Genomic DNA, 14907 nt, shown 5'->3' with positions numbered 1-14907 from the left:
TCAGCAGCCCCGGGCGCAGGAGCCGCCAGGCAGGGGTCCGCGCGTGGTGCCCCACGAGTACATGCTGTCAATCTACAGGACTTACTCCATCGCCGAGAAGCTGGGCATCAATACCAGCTTTTTCCAGTCTTCCAAGTCGGCTAACACGATCACCAGCTTTGTAGACAGGGGACTAGGTAAGTGGCAAACAAGACGCTCGACTCCCTTCCTGCTGGAGCTCCGCAGCCAGGGCGCTCTTCCCGCCGGAGGCTGCATTTGTGAATTCCCTTCCCACTCTGGACACTTCCCTTTTACTTTTCTTAAATTGTTTTTCTCAAGCCCGAGTAAGTTTCTGAATGCGGCTGCAGATTCTATTCGTCTCTAATCCTCCCTTCCTTCCCCCTCTTTTTTTCTCTCTCCCTTCTTTCCTTCTTCCTCTTTTGCAGAAGGCGGCGTGGTTGCCGCTTGTCTGGTGGCTGGTGGGGGAAACGAGGAGGACGGGAGGCAGCAGGCGGATGAACCCGGCTGGAGAGGGGTCGGGATGGGGACTGATGGAATCGGTGTCTTGGGATACTGGGTTCGCAGTTCAAGGCCTGAGCTGCTGGGGCAGATCTAGGGCATGAGAGAGCCTTGGAAAGCCCTGGGCAAAGCTGGCACTAGCGAATCCCACAGTCTGAGGAGCTAGTCCACGAGTGGCGTCGGGCAGCCCCTTGGTCCTGACGCCGCGCGGGTTCTCGGTTGGTCCCCGCGCTGGGTGCGGAGGTGGTCAGCCGGGCTGTAGCCCTGCGCCCTGCGGCTTTTTTGCTCCAGCGTGGCGCTCCCGGCTGCTCCGAGGCCTCAACCCGAGTGGTTTCTGCAGATGCGGAGCAGCAGTTGGGCGGGCCGGGACAGGGACGGCTAAGTTCGGAGGTTGTGGGTACTTAATACACAAAGGTACACCAGTATGCCCATCCACCTTTCTCAGCCAGGCGACGTTCCTCTTTCTGCGCTATTCCTGGGGGCTGGTGGGGGTCGGGGAAATCCCTGGTACCCTCTGTGGGGGCGCCTGTATGTGTGGGTGTCTGCGGAAACCCTTGCGGCCCCTTCTTGTCACCGGCGTTGATCTGCAGCGTGACCAGTGCCCTCAAGAAAACCTCGCACCACCTCTGGTCCCAGAAATTAGGGAAGGATCCACAGGCATCGGAAACTCAGCTCCTAAAGGAGAGAGACAATAATGTGGAAGGAGACAGGAAAGGAAGGGAGAAAAAGGAAAGGAAGGGGAAAGAGAAGGAAGAAAATGAGGGGATAAATGAGATTTAGGCAGATATCCACTCCTCCATCCTCTCTAGACTTAGCTCCATAACTTTGACCTGCTCCCAGTTAAGTGGGGTTGCCCAGAAACCTTGCAGCGCTGGGGTTCGGGTTTCGGAAGCTGCTTCAGCCACTGCTACCCTCGGTGCTCGCACATCTCCTAAGCTTTTTAGAGCAGGCTAACGGCGCCCGCCCCCCTATCCCAGCCCCAGGCTCTTCCCTGACTCCAGTCCCCGCCTCTCACTCGTAGTCGCGCTCGTTGCTCCAGGGTCCTGCCCACGTCGGGTTAGCCGCTGCAGCCTGAGGTCAGCGAGGTTCATGAGCTGCTGAAAGGTCCAGAGGGCAAATTAACGCCGGGTATTTTATGGTGATTTTAGGACTAGTAAAGTCACCTTTGCAAAGACACGTGGCTTCTTCGTAGTGGTGCAACTGAGTCCCTGGCCTCCGTGTTGCCGGTGCAGCTCACCAACCCTCCCCACGACGCACGCCTTGCTACAGTTGTTTCTGTGCCTCCAAGTCCTCTGTTAATCGTGCACTTTCAGTACTACACTTGCGGAAGGAGGCTAAGGAAGCTCAGAGAAGACTGCTCAAGAGGCCCTTCCTCAAGAGAAGTGCCAGAGGCCTAGGCTGGCCGGCGGTTGGGCGCGGATTTTCTTTGCCTGGGAATAAAGTGGCAAGAATCTCCGCCCCTCGCCCAAGTGGGCACCCTAACTGGTTCGCTGTGCCCTGTGAGTTTGGCACAGGACCAAAAGACCCTGAGGGCTGTTCGGAGGTGTCTCCGGAAGCCTGTGGCATTAAGACAACGGATGGGGAGAAGTCTTGGGGGGCCCCAAATCCGGCGTAGACGAGAAATCACTTTACCCTAGTTTGCCCTGTAGCTTCCCCACCCCCACCCCCGCCACTGCGCTGTGAGCCCCGGATCCTGGAGATAGAGGAGGGATTGCATGTGCACCGAGTCTGGGGAGGCCTCTGTTCCCGAGCCAAGGCTTCCAGACTAGCAGGACCAAGATCCACAAGGCCCGCTACAACTCCGGAATGCCGTCGAGGGCTGGGGATGCGAGCGGTCCACAGCGGGAGGAGACGCTGCATGACCACCCGGACCGCAGCTTCAAAGGCACGGTCTTCTCGGCGTCTCCAGGTTCCCAGAAAATGCGAAGAAAGGCAGTTCGTTGACTGGGAAGGCGGTGCGGCTTGTCGCACGCCGCGCGGGGGTGAAGGAGTGCGGAGCCGCGGGCGGGAGGGGTGCGTAGAGGAGGGGGTGCGTTGCTGGCTGCAGCCCCAGCTTGATAAAGGGAAAGCCTCACTTTCCCTCTCACTGATTTTGATTTGATGTGTCACCGGCGGTGACCTCAGGCTGGACCTTCCGGGGCTTGCTTAGCATCGGGCCCCTGATTGGAGTGTTTCAACTCAGCGATCTAATTGAGGGTTCATGTCATAACACATCAAACGGTGTCTCGTCTCCCGTGATGGAAGGGACCCGCCAGCCGCGCATCCCCGGCTCCTGGCGAGGACTTCCGCCCCTCTCACGTGGGGCTCTTAACCGCGCCAAACCCCCTAAGGTCCCCTCCCCCAAAGCGTGGACAGCCTGGCGGGGAGGAAAGAGCAGCGGCCCGCCTAGAGCTGGACCAGCAGCGCTAACTTGCCGCCTCGCCTAAGGGATGTTTAAATCGCCGTCGAGTGGGGCTGGCCTGGCTCGGAGGAGCCAGGGGTCCCCCAAGGGGAGGAGCGAAGGAAAGGAAAGGAGCCCCGAAGCCAGTCCAGGAGGCATGGGCAATATGCTCTGTAAAAAGCCTTCCGTACCCCGGAAACCCCAAAGTTACACCTGAAGCCTATCGTTGAGAGTGGGAGAGCAGGCATAAACTCTGCCCAAAGTGAACGAAGGACGCTTTAGGTTTATAAAGAAAGCAAGTTCTGTACTACCCCATCCCTGGCCACTTCTCCCTATCCTCCAGGAGGAGAACTTATTGCAATAACAACAACAACAACAATAACAACAACGACAACAAAAACCTAAAACAGGTCCCTTCTTTCAGTATGCTCTCCAGACACCTAGGAGTAATAGTAATCGCGATTTATTGAAAATTTACTGTGTACCAAGTATTGCACTAAATTTTGTTGCATGAATTATTTCGCTTAGTTATCACAACCACTTCCTAGGAAAACGCTATCACCACCACGTTTTACAGGTGAAGTAAAGAAGACAGAGGAGTTAAGCAAGTTGCTTGAGGTCACACAGTTAGTGAGAGGTGGGGCTCATATAAGATTCGAGACCCTGCATATTTAACTAGAGCACTGCATAGATAATTTAAGGGGTGAGGTGGTTTCTAATGGATGGTGACAAGAAGCGGAAGTCAAAAAATGGAAAGATTTTCCCCCAGTCTAATAATTTGTCTGCAGTCACTTAAGACCGAGTTAGGAGTGTGAGTGAAACTAGATGTGAGGGTCTGAATTTTGGTGTGCCTTGCTGCCTCCTGTTCTTATTTTAGCAGAGGCACAAACCATGTTATCCCTGATTTTAAAAAATGCTCTTATATTGTGCTTTTAAAATGATGTTGGATCCATAAAGGTGAGAAGGTGTGTGCATATGTGTTTCAGTGCCATCATGGGATGAGAATGGACAAAGTTGGATATGGTGAAATTACAATTTGCTCATGAAATAACTCATTAAAAGGCTACTAGTCCTGGGGCCCTGGACCCCCAGCCCTGGGGCCTGAGAAAGCCAGACAATTAGTTCTATGAATTCAGCAGGGCTGAGAGATAGAGAGGAAGAGCAAGAGAGAGAGAGAGAGAGAGAGAAAGAGAGAGAGAGTGAGAGACTCAGACTTTCAGTTTATGTAGTGAAAAGTGCCACATAATTTCAACAAGGGGAAAAAACAACTCTCAAGAATGAGAGAACCAAAATAATTCTAAGACTATTACTGTGAGTTAGGTTTCCAGATTACTTTGAAATAAGAATACCCTTTACTTTTTTCTTATTGTAATAATACTCTCAAAAAGGAGGCGGTAAGGAACAGATAAAAATCAAAACGAGATGGGAACATCCTTGAAGAACTTGATGCCCTAGAAATAACTGTCAGGACAGTTTGCCACTGATTGTTTGTTGGCTTCTCCGTTCACCTTCTGGGTCGTGATTATCAAAGGGCAGAGCAGGACCATTCTAGGAATAGCCTGGCTGTGGGTAGGGCATTCAGAGAGTTGCGTAGTTCCCTCGCGATTGAAGTTCATCTGGTACCTCATGTTATGCAAAACAGCGGGTTTCTGGGTGGACCTGGGCCGCAGAGTGGTGTAATCAACTCGGCAGTGTTTTTGCCGGTACCCTGTTGTCGTTGGCAAACCGAAAATGAAATATAAGCAGGGAAGTATTTTAATGGGGACGGAGGGAATTCACAACTGTTAATTATTTGGTGACCTTGTATTCGATTTGTTTGAGTCCCTTATAAAAACACTAATGCAGACCAGACGGCCAAATGAGGAAGCTGGGCAGAAGGTTCCAATCTAGGCTTTATTTCCCCGGAAAGAGGGAACAGCCTTGGAAAAGGTTTGCTAAGCGTTCAAGTGTGTGCGTGTGAGGGTGCGCCTGCATGGGCGCGGACACGGAGTTTGCGCCACCGTCCAGGTTCAGGGTCCTCCTCCAGCCAGGTGAACTGGAAGGTCCTGCAAAAAGCCCGGGGGTAAGGGAAAGAAGTCTTAAACTAAAAGTTTGTTTTGCTCTTCTGGTTCGAATAACTAAGGCATATTTAAGGCCACAGACCAAACTCTTAGCCACTGACTTGCTGTTAAACATCAGTTATTGCAGTTCCAATACTTAAGGCCTTAAGGTCTGCCTTATAGGGAAAAGCAAGAAGTTTCTAAAAAGAGAGCAAGAAAGACCACCTAGTATGTTCTACAGCGAGAGCGCAGGTTGCGCAGGGATTCTTGGCGAATTTCCTTGGCAAAGTAGGCTAATCTGAGACGGACATAGCGTTTTCCTCAACGCGGGAGGCTCTCGGGCCTCTGGGAGTTTGCGCGGTGGAGTTGCCGGTGGGGGAGGGGATCTAAAAACTTGCTCAAACATCCTTGTGGTTTCTGCGCATTAAAAGAAAAAAGTCACTCAAACCACAGATCACGACAGGCCTTGCGAATCCCTCTTCTCCTCCCTCCCCACCCCCCAATTCAATCAGGACTTGAAAGCTCCTCTTTCCGACCGGAGAGGATGCGTGTCACCTGGACCCGCGGGGAACGCAGGGCACTGCATCGGAGGCCCTAACACCACATGTTTTTCTTAGCTGGAGTCCTTGGGGTTCTTACACACCTCCTGGAACGTGGTGACGTCTTTCTGGGGCAGTGGGGGAGAAGGAAGAAGGGAATGAGATGGAGAGGTGGAGAGGAAGATGGCATGATAGAAACAGGGCAGAACAAGAATTTTTGTTTCCTGCTAGGACTACTGCGTGCCCCAGAGCAAATCAACAATAATCCTTGGGCGCTTTTAAGTAAAAGGAAGGGCATTAGTTCGATAACCCCTCGGGTATTGAATAACCCGGGTCAAACGACGCTCTTTGGACCAGGGGACTGAATCGAGCCGAGCCCTCGAGGTGTGGAATGCCGGAATGTGGATTCACCGTGCCATTCCGTTGCTTGACATCCCTCCATCCCCCACCCCAAGCCCTGGCTGTTTATTTTTAAGCTCAAAGTCTGTTAAATAGTATCTCCTGTTTACAGAAATTAAATAGGTCCTCCTTGGACTAATGGGTTCCAGGGTTGCCGTTCTCTGCCTTCTAAGACAGTCCATTAGCATTGCTGGGGACTGAGGGTTGGGTCCACTTGGGGTGAGGGGCTGCAAGAGCTTGGAAGGGGCGGGCGGCGGGCGGCGCTGGACAACGTTCCTAGGGAAGCGCGCGCTGCGGCGCTAGTGGCCCCGGCGCCTGGGGGCGGGGCACGGTTTAGGGACCCGAGAGTGGGCGTGAAAGAGGCAAGGGGCGGGCCTCTAGCCCAGGCCGGTTTAGCCTGGGGAGAGGGCAGAGGGCGGGAACAGGGGCAGCGCAGGGGATTGGCTTTAGTGGGATGCGGAGAGCATCCCTGAATAACGTAGGAGTTCAGGGGAATCGGTGCGCCTGCTTTTCAAACCTGACTTCTAGGCAAATTGGTCCAGCTCCCACTCCACTTCCCAGCCCACTGCCGCTCCGAAGCTCAGTGTGGAGGGAAATTAACTAGGCATAGACTAAGGCCCACGAATCTCATTTTGCTAAATTGTTTCGAAAGTCAGACCTATATGAACGCCGCAGACAGAGATTGCGGCTCTCCCTTCCTCCCAGGCTGCACCCGGCCCAGCACTTTAAAGGGCACAGCACAGCGGTTTCTCCTGCGCACTGAGTCCAATATCCTCCCCGCGACTACAAGCCAGTTTGAACCCTCATCCCCACCTGCAACCTCAGAACTGGTCAGGGAGCGGAAGCCGCATAAAATGGACACCCTTCCTTCCACTTTTGATTTCAAAACTTAAGCCAAGCCTCCCGATCATATTCCAGCTCCGATGGCAGCTTGAGGATTCCTCCATTTCCACTCCCCTAGCCTTCCTGGAGGACCTGGTTGCTCCCCTGGGCTCCCGGGTGACTTACCGGTCGACAGTGCAGGGAAGGCCGCCCCTAGCCAACCCCCCAGGTCCGGGCCCCCGGGGAAGGGCAGGCCGCGTGCGCCGCCGCGGTGAGATGGGGAGGGAGGGAGGGCTCACCGCGGGAACAGTACGAGAGCTTCGGTTTGGGTTTCATCTGTAGTGATGCCAAATTAAGATTTGAGCCGCTATGGTCGGGAGCCCAGAATGGGACCCCGTTGAAAAGAGAAGCACAGTGAAGTGTCCTTGATCTCAGCTTTGCCTCTCTGGCCCTTCAAGAGAGCACGCGGCCATCAGGGTCATTAACTAAGTTCAGGAAAACTACTTTGTAAATGAATCTGTTTCATCCTCTAAAGACAAAAGAAGTTTCCCTAAAGCGCCTTGGAGCTCCTGATGCGGTGATCAGCACTCAGGGGAGAGGGCTCCTCTCTAGTCATCACTGCTTGTCAGAAACAGGCATCCTGGGGTTAGAGCTAAGGCCATTAAAGGCCATGCTGAGGTCCCGAGGTGAGGGGTGCGAAGCTGTTTTCAGTTGAGTGGGATTCGAGGATCCCCTTTCTTTTCTTTCTCTCCACTCTCATTCATTTGCCTCACCTTGAGCCAGAGCTTGCTATACCAATACTGGGATTTCTCCGAGGGATCCAGGCAGGCCACCAGAACCACTTAACTTGTGGAGTCTACAAGGCCCAGGCCCCTCAGGAAGAGAAGAGCCTACATCTGGGAGGCCTGAGGGAGAGAGTGGAAAAGCCTCTCCAAGACTCCGTGGAAGACTCGCCTTGGACCCCTCTAGTCTTTGGAAGGAGAAATACAGGGCAAGCTATTGGGGAGGGCTCTGGGGAAGCCAAGTGACATGAGAAAAGCTGGACTGGTGAGTGTACGATGAGAAGGAACACACACTGAGGACAGACCTGCCAATGAAACCTTCCTTCAAAAGTGACAAACACCCAGGCCTGGCCTCATGCTGCAGCCCAAGGGGTCCTCCATTGCAGCCCTCCCCATCAATATGTGTCTGGCCCTTTGTACAGTGAAGATCAGTAACATCTGCCTCTCTATCCCCACCCCAGACTGGCCCTGTGGTCAGATTGTGCCCCCACTAAAGGATACCAAAGCCGGGAAAGAAATGGATCCTCAGGCCTCTCAGGGCTGCACTGCCAGCCTGGCAATCATTTGGGTTAGCACAAGCGCTGTCACTGACCTTGACCCCTGCAGAAGAGGAAACCTGCAAGAAGGGCCTGATCCTTGATGTGGCTGAGGTGGAGGTTGTCTATTCACCTGGCACTGTGGGAGGGACAGCAGTGGTGATATGGCCTCACAGGACTGAGAAGAATCGGGATGATGAGGTGATGCTGCAGCCTCCATGAGCCTTGACTTTCACTTGACTTAAGATAAGCAGGAACTGGAAGCGTCTTCATCTTTCTCATGCTTCCTAGCACCTTTCCTCCACTCACTTCTGGAATCTTGTGGAGACACCTGGACCACAAGGATTGAAGTCCAGAGAACTGGATTTCAAAGGAAGTCAACAGGAGGACAGGTGCACCTTCCCCTGGAAGATGTAAGTAGTTACAGAAATATTGGCTGCATTCATTGAACGTTTCTACATACCATGCACATCCCTGAGTACTTTGACTCTGATCTTTATAATGATCCTGCAAGGTAGAGGTGGTTCTCTCATTTTATAGCTGAGGCATATGAAGCTGGGAGAGATTATGTGACCCAGTCTACCCAAGGTCACCCAGCCACTAAGTCACAGATCAGGACTCAAATTTATGTCTCTTAGACTTTAAATTCCTATGCTCGTTCCACATTGTCAGTAATGACTGACATTTGCGTTCAGAAGTCTTTCTCTCACACCTTATCTCATTTGCACCCCTCTGTAGCCCTGTTAAGTTTCCTCCTAAATTCTTTCACAAGTCCAGTCATCGACATTTCTTCTGCTGAAGGAATGACTGCTGCAGTTCTGCTGAAGTGAGTGACTCTTGTCGGCCAGGCATTGATGCCCTCCCTCCAGGCACGGGGAGCATGGAAGAGTTTCTCAGGGTTTCTACAAGGCACAGAGATCAGGGCTAGGATGTCTAGGGTGGTGGCACAGATACTGGAGCCAGACTGCTGGCTCTACTACTTAGTATCTTGAGCCAGTTACTCAAGCTGTCTCTTTTAGTTTAGAATGATGGCTGTCTCAGAAGTGGTTTTGAGGATTAAATGAGTTACTACAAGTTGAGAATTTAGATCATGCCCAGCACAAATTTAGTGCTACATCAGTGTTTGCTCTTACGATTATTATGCTGGGGGGTCAGGCATGAGCACTGGGGTTAAGAAAGAGCACCCTGGAAAGGGTGAGTTGTATGGATTGCTTCCTGAACTCACATCTCAGTAAGAATGCTAGCAATGCATCAGCAGCTTGCAAAGCTCAGATCTCAACAGAGGCCTGACTCAGGATGAGTATCTCCTCGGGCACACAGATTCCCCTTAAAGCCCTTCACACTCCAGGGGGAGGGGTTGGTGGCTCATTTTTATTCACCCAGTACACCTGGCTCTATTTCCAACCTGATGGACTTTGCCCCCTCAGTGCAGTGCTGAAGGTGAGAGACCTAGTTGAGAAAATGACTCTAAGCCCAGTCATGAATTTTGAGCTTGGAGGTCTTCTTTGTAGTAAAGAAAAGAAAAAAATCCTGGGGGAACCCAGCCAGCCCACCTTGATTACATTGATGATGAAGGTATGTCCTATTTCCTGGCTGCCTGCCCGAACAGGACCCTGGTAGAGAGGCATGGCTGCAGGACTGGGATCAGGGCACTTGGAATTAGGACCTTCAACACCTGTTCCTTTGCTAGTTTCAAGACAATGGGCAAGATACCTCTTAGAATTTCAGTTTCTTCATCCATAAGTGAGTATCACAGTAGGCCTGACCTTAGACGTTCGCTGTGAAGATTCAGTGAGAGACCATTAAAGCTCTGAGCACGTGCCTAGCACAAAGGTGGTGCCCTACAAGCGCTCAATGCTGCTGCTAGCTCTAAAATGAGGGGATAAGGGAAAGGTGCCTAGAGTTTCTCTTGCAAAGATGGGTGATTCTCCCTGCCTGGGGGTTGGGGGTGGGAAAGTCCACTATCTTCTCGACTTTCTGAACAGTGGCCTAGTCGCGGGGCCTGTGCCACCGGAGAACATGGCTGGGAGGCGTGGCGGGACGCCTGACCAGTAACTGTCCGGGGTCACTGCGTACTCAGAGATGAGAGCCAGTTGCGCGCGGAGGAATCTCGTGAAACCCAAAGTCAGCCGTGCCAAGAATCCTGCAAATCTGGAGAGCTGGAACCGTGGCTGCACAGCCAGGCAAGTGACAAAATCCAACTAGGACTCTCAAAAGTCACCTCAAACTGAGTATATATCTCAGAGATGTCTTGGGAAAATGCAATGCCGGGCCCTTCCCACCTCCAACCAAAGGAAGTTTCTGGTTTTTGGAAACCCTCTACAGGCTAGCTCAAGGAAGTAGCCCCCAGCAGAAGGCACTGGGGCTGGAGTGGGCAGCCTGGAGTGGGCAGGCGCACAGAGTCCTGCAGCTGCGTGTCGCTCCCTCATGCCGCCCTCCTGGGGCTGAGGTTCCCGGGCGTCTGGCCTTTGGCATTGAGGGCATCTTCTCCTTTCCGCTCTGGAGTTTGCGACTCCAACTTTCTCCAACTATGTACTGTGACCGTGAACAGATGCCCTTTTCCTTTCTAAGCCAGCTTCCTCATTTAAAATGGGAGCAATGGTACTCACCTTGCAAATAGATACCATTTCTTCTCTTGGTTTCTTTTTTTTTTAATTAAAATTTTATTTTTTACCTTATATTCACCCTAACTGAAAATTTGTACCCTTTGATCAACATCTCCCCTCTTTTAAATTTTTCCTAAATTCTACACCAGAAACATATGTTTGAAGTGCTTTCAGCCTTTTACCAACTTGTTGACCATTATGAAGGAGTATCTTCTAATATGCCACGGTTTGTTCCTTCCTTCTTATTTTTCTCTCTTCCCCCTCCCTTCTCTATGCACCTGCCAGGGAAAGAAGATAAGCCCAAATCCAGCAATTGTAACTGGAAATGTTTGTATGTCTAATATTCAGCAAACACTGTTAGCAGAGGTGTGAATAAGCTGTAACAAACCAGGTTGATGCAAAGTAAAAGGGAAATAAAAAGTTTCCACCATGTATTTCTGGTCAATTTCAATTTAAGGGCCCAAAGCATAGGATTCACTTCCAGGATGTGGGAAAGTGCCACAGATTTTGAAGTGATAAGTGCATGTTTTTTTAGTCAAAGGGGTGGGAGAGAGGATCATTTGATGACATCAGTCTTCATTTATACAAGACTTAATGGGAGAGGAGGCTTGTGGAAGGGAGTATGAAGGACTGGCTTTTTGCCCACAGATGGCTCATGGCAGCTGAGCCAGGCTCTGTGATGCCAGGTCAGCATGCAGCAGGGGAAGTGTCTTCAGGGTAACAGTGCATGGTGTTATATTCAATTCCCAGATTGGATGCCTCCTCTGAGCTATTTCTGTGATGCAGGTTTAGACAGGTGGGGAATGTGGTCTGCAGGGGAGGCGCACAGAGGAGCCACCTTCTTGGATCTTCTGTTTAGGGGTTAGAGGTTCTGGAGACCCGGGGAAAGAACTTGTGGCTGAAAGGATAAAAAAATGGGGGTCGCTTTGGGGGCCAGGAATGGGCTGGGAGAGGTAGAATTGACTTGGTCCTGGTGAGTACTGCCTTAGATGCTGCCCTGGCCCTATGCTTTGCAGCACCTTGTTTGGTGCTCCTCCCTACTTGGTTGTGAATTCAAAGAACCTAGAGGACAACCCCCACTAAGATCAGTGGTTCTTAGAGTAATTCCTTGGATCAGCAGTATCAGAATCATCTGGGAGCTTACTAGAAATGCAAATTCTAGACCCTACCACAAGCCTCTAGAGCCAGAGAGAATTTGCATTTCTAGCAAGTGCTTATGAGATGCTGACGATTCAGATTTAAAGACCACTGCAGATTTAGTGGCTTTAAGAGTCACTTTTCCAGGCCAAGCTCCAGATACCTGGGCTGTAGAATTCTTGCCCAAATATCCCTAAGCTCACTTGCAGGGTCTGGACAGACTCTTCATCCATTCAGTTTCCCCGAAGGTAGATCACAACACGGATGTGTGCACCTGTGAAACTGTGCACAGCTTTAAGCTGTGAGCTGGAGTGGCCACATGCACACAGGTGAGGGCCCTTGAAGTAGGTGATAGACCTGGTGTAGGAAGAGAACAGATAATTAGCTGAAGTCCCATTTGCATTCTTGCACTGAAACCTGGAAAGGGTAGGGGTGGGCTGGTCTTGCTGGAAAGATCATCAGAAATCCTAAGGCTGCAGAATCAGTAAGAGATCTTTCTCTACAGATGCTTGCCTCAGTTTTAACTCAGCTGTGCAAATTAATCATTTATTGGCCCACATATATATATTTTAAAAGAGTAAAAGCAAAAGCAGGCTGATTCTCCCATGTTGCATGAGAGAGAAATAAATCATAATTCTTTACACCTGCCTAATGCACTGCAGCCAGTGGCAAACTATCTCAAGAGTTGTGTAAGCAAAGATGGAAATGATTTCCTAAGGGAGCCTAGATTTTATTCCTAGCAAGCCCTGCAAATAATTTGGACTCTTTTCCCCTTATACACTGGCCACTTCTGGTTACTTTTAGACTCTAGTACCTGGACTACAGTGGAGAGGCAATGGGGCTTAGGGGCTAAATGCTCCAACTCTGAATTAAATAGACATAAATGTGGCTCTTAGCTTCATCACTTTCTAGCTGTCTGACTTTTGGCAATACCTTAATTTCTCCAATCCTTGGTTTTCTCATCTGTAAAATGAGAATAATACAAGTAATTACCTTTCAGAACTGTTCTGTGCAGGTGGATATAGATTAGAAATATGTTATCCCTAACAACATTTAGCTAGTGCAGCAAGTGCCTTAGATTTGTTGCTCTCATCTCATCCTTAGTTTGGGGAGAGAGGCAGGAAGCCAAGCCTAAGGCAGTAGGTCCAGAGATCTGGGTGGTGGCTGAGCATTGTCAGACACAGGTTTCTTTGAAGGAGAAGAAAGTGTGCTGAATTCCCCCTGATTTTAATGTGACCCTGGTCGGTTTGAAGGTCTTGGCTTCCATAAATCAACTGCCTGCAGCAGCTTTTCCCTTTTCACCTCTCTAACCCTTCCCACACCCCATCTCAGGTTGGGGCATGTGTGTAAGAGTGAACCAGACAATGCTACGGTCAGCCCCGAGTACAAACTGGGTGTGGCTGAGGCTCCAGAGCCAGCGCCCCCGGGCTACATCTGGACTGGTACAGAGGCTTGGATGCTGGGCCCAGTGACACTTTTACTATTGAAATCGACCCAAACTTTACTAGCTTCTGGGGAAGGCTGGGGGCTTTGGGGATTTTTGTATTTGCTAGGTTGTAAATATTTTATGGGAAGGCAGCCCAGAAAAATCTGGTTAGCTTTCCGCCTTGCACATTGAAGTGGAGTTGGCTTCGTGCACAAATGTGTCAAAAAAGAAGTCCAGTTTTGCCTTGGTTCTGAAGAATTTGCCTTGGATTTTAAAAGCCTGTTATACTCCCCTACCTCACCTGTCCTAAATTTCTTTTTCTCACTTATGACCAAACCTTTTATCTTCAGGAATAGTTGCAAAGCGAGAGAATTTTAGATTGGAAGTGGGAGGAGAGATGGGAAAGTCTCTCTCTCTCTCTCTCTCTCTCTCTCTGTGTGTGTGTGTGTGTGTGTGTGTCTAATTGTCCCTGGCTGAGGTTTTCTGCCTTCCAGGTATATATTTTTCTCATTGACTGCAGGATGTTCTCAATGGACAGACGCAAGGTGTGTTTGTTCACTTCTCACCCCCTGTCCCCAATACTTCTGAAACTTCATTGCTCTTTTGTTTGTTGTTTAGTGATTGGTGAATACATAAATAAATCCCTCACCAGCTCTTCATTCTGCCTGCACTGTTGGACCCACCCAAACCGCCTGATGGGCAGCAGTGTTACCCCAGACTAGTGAGTCTAAACTAGAACTGCACCTTTAAATCATCTTGGAATTAACCAAAAAAAAAAAAAAAAAAAAAAAAAAAAAAAAAAAAAAAAACCCCATGCCCAGTCCTGTCCTTAGACATTGACTCAATAGGCTGAATCAAGCCCTGGCCCTGGAAGTTTTTCAGTTCTCCAGGACATTTTAGTGAGCCAGATCAAGACTCACTGCGGTAGAAGTTTCCCACTTAACCGAGGGGCGTGTGCTCCAGGTCAGGCACCGCCCTAGGCACTGAGGGGAGCAAGGCGGACTATGACATCGGCCTAGCTCCTGTGGGCTGGTGGAGGCGGGCGGAGTGTTTCTGGGAAAGGCAGACTACTAACGAGATAAAAATAAACAAGGTAATTGTAGATAATCCTAAGTACTGGGAAGATAATCAAGCCAGTCCTGTGATAGGGACCTGGAGAGGCTACTTTAGATCAGGGTGGTCAGGGATGGCTACTTGGAGGAGGTGACATTTGAGACGTGAACGAGCACCAGCCAGCCCAGCCTGGAGAAGGTCTGGGGGAAGCACGGCCCAGGCTCGAGACCACAAAGGACACATTAGTGGTTACGAAGCCTTCTGGGGGGGAAAACACGGTAGGCCGCCGCCGCCTCGCCAGCAGCCACCGACTTCCGCCCTGAGAGTCCGGAGCAGACCCGGAGGAGGGGGCCTGCCCTGGCGCGCCCCCTTCCCCGCGCCATGCACCAGCCAGATGGGAAGCCGGGGTGGTCAGGCCCCGGGCCGGGCAAGCTGGACTCCCTGGCCGACCTGCCCCCACTCCCCGCCCTTTTCCTCCCGGGGCGGCCGAAGAGCACCGGGCTGATCTCCCCCTTAAGTGAAACTGACTGTAATTATTTTTTATCTCGCAGACGATCTCTCGCACACTCCTCTCCGGAGACAGAAGTATTTGTTTGATGTGTCCATGCTCTCAGACAAAGAAGAGCTGGTGGGCGCGGAGCTGCGGCTGTTTCGCCAGGCGCCCTCAGCGCCCTGGGGGCCACCAGCCGG

The 14907-nt window shown here is 51.0% G+C and overlaps 1 protein-coding gene across 1 annotated transcript in view; it reads left to right on the top strand.

The window, feature by feature from the left end:
- GDF6 (growth differentiation factor 6) overlaps positions 1-14907 on the top strand; it is a 16906-nt gene that overhangs the window by 1159 nt on the left and 840 nt on the right. The window contains exons 2-3 of the mRNA XM_011978686.1: positions 5-176; positions 14769-14902. Coding sequence (XP_011834076.1) covers positions 5-176; positions 14769-14902 — 306 coding nt within the window. The remainder of the gene's footprint in view (positions 1-4; positions 177-14768; positions 14903-14907) is intronic.

The sequence above is a fragment of the Mandrillus leucophaeus genome, unplaced genomic scaffold (genome assembly GCF_000951045.1).
Source record: "Mandrillus leucophaeus isolate KB7577 unplaced genomic scaffold, Mleu.le_1.0 Scaffold198, whole genome shotgun sequence".
Taxonomy (NCBI): Eukaryota; Metazoa; Chordata; class Mammalia; order Primates; family Cercopithecidae; genus Mandrillus; species Mandrillus leucophaeus.
This window is presented reverse-complemented; position numbering and strand designations above follow the sequence as displayed.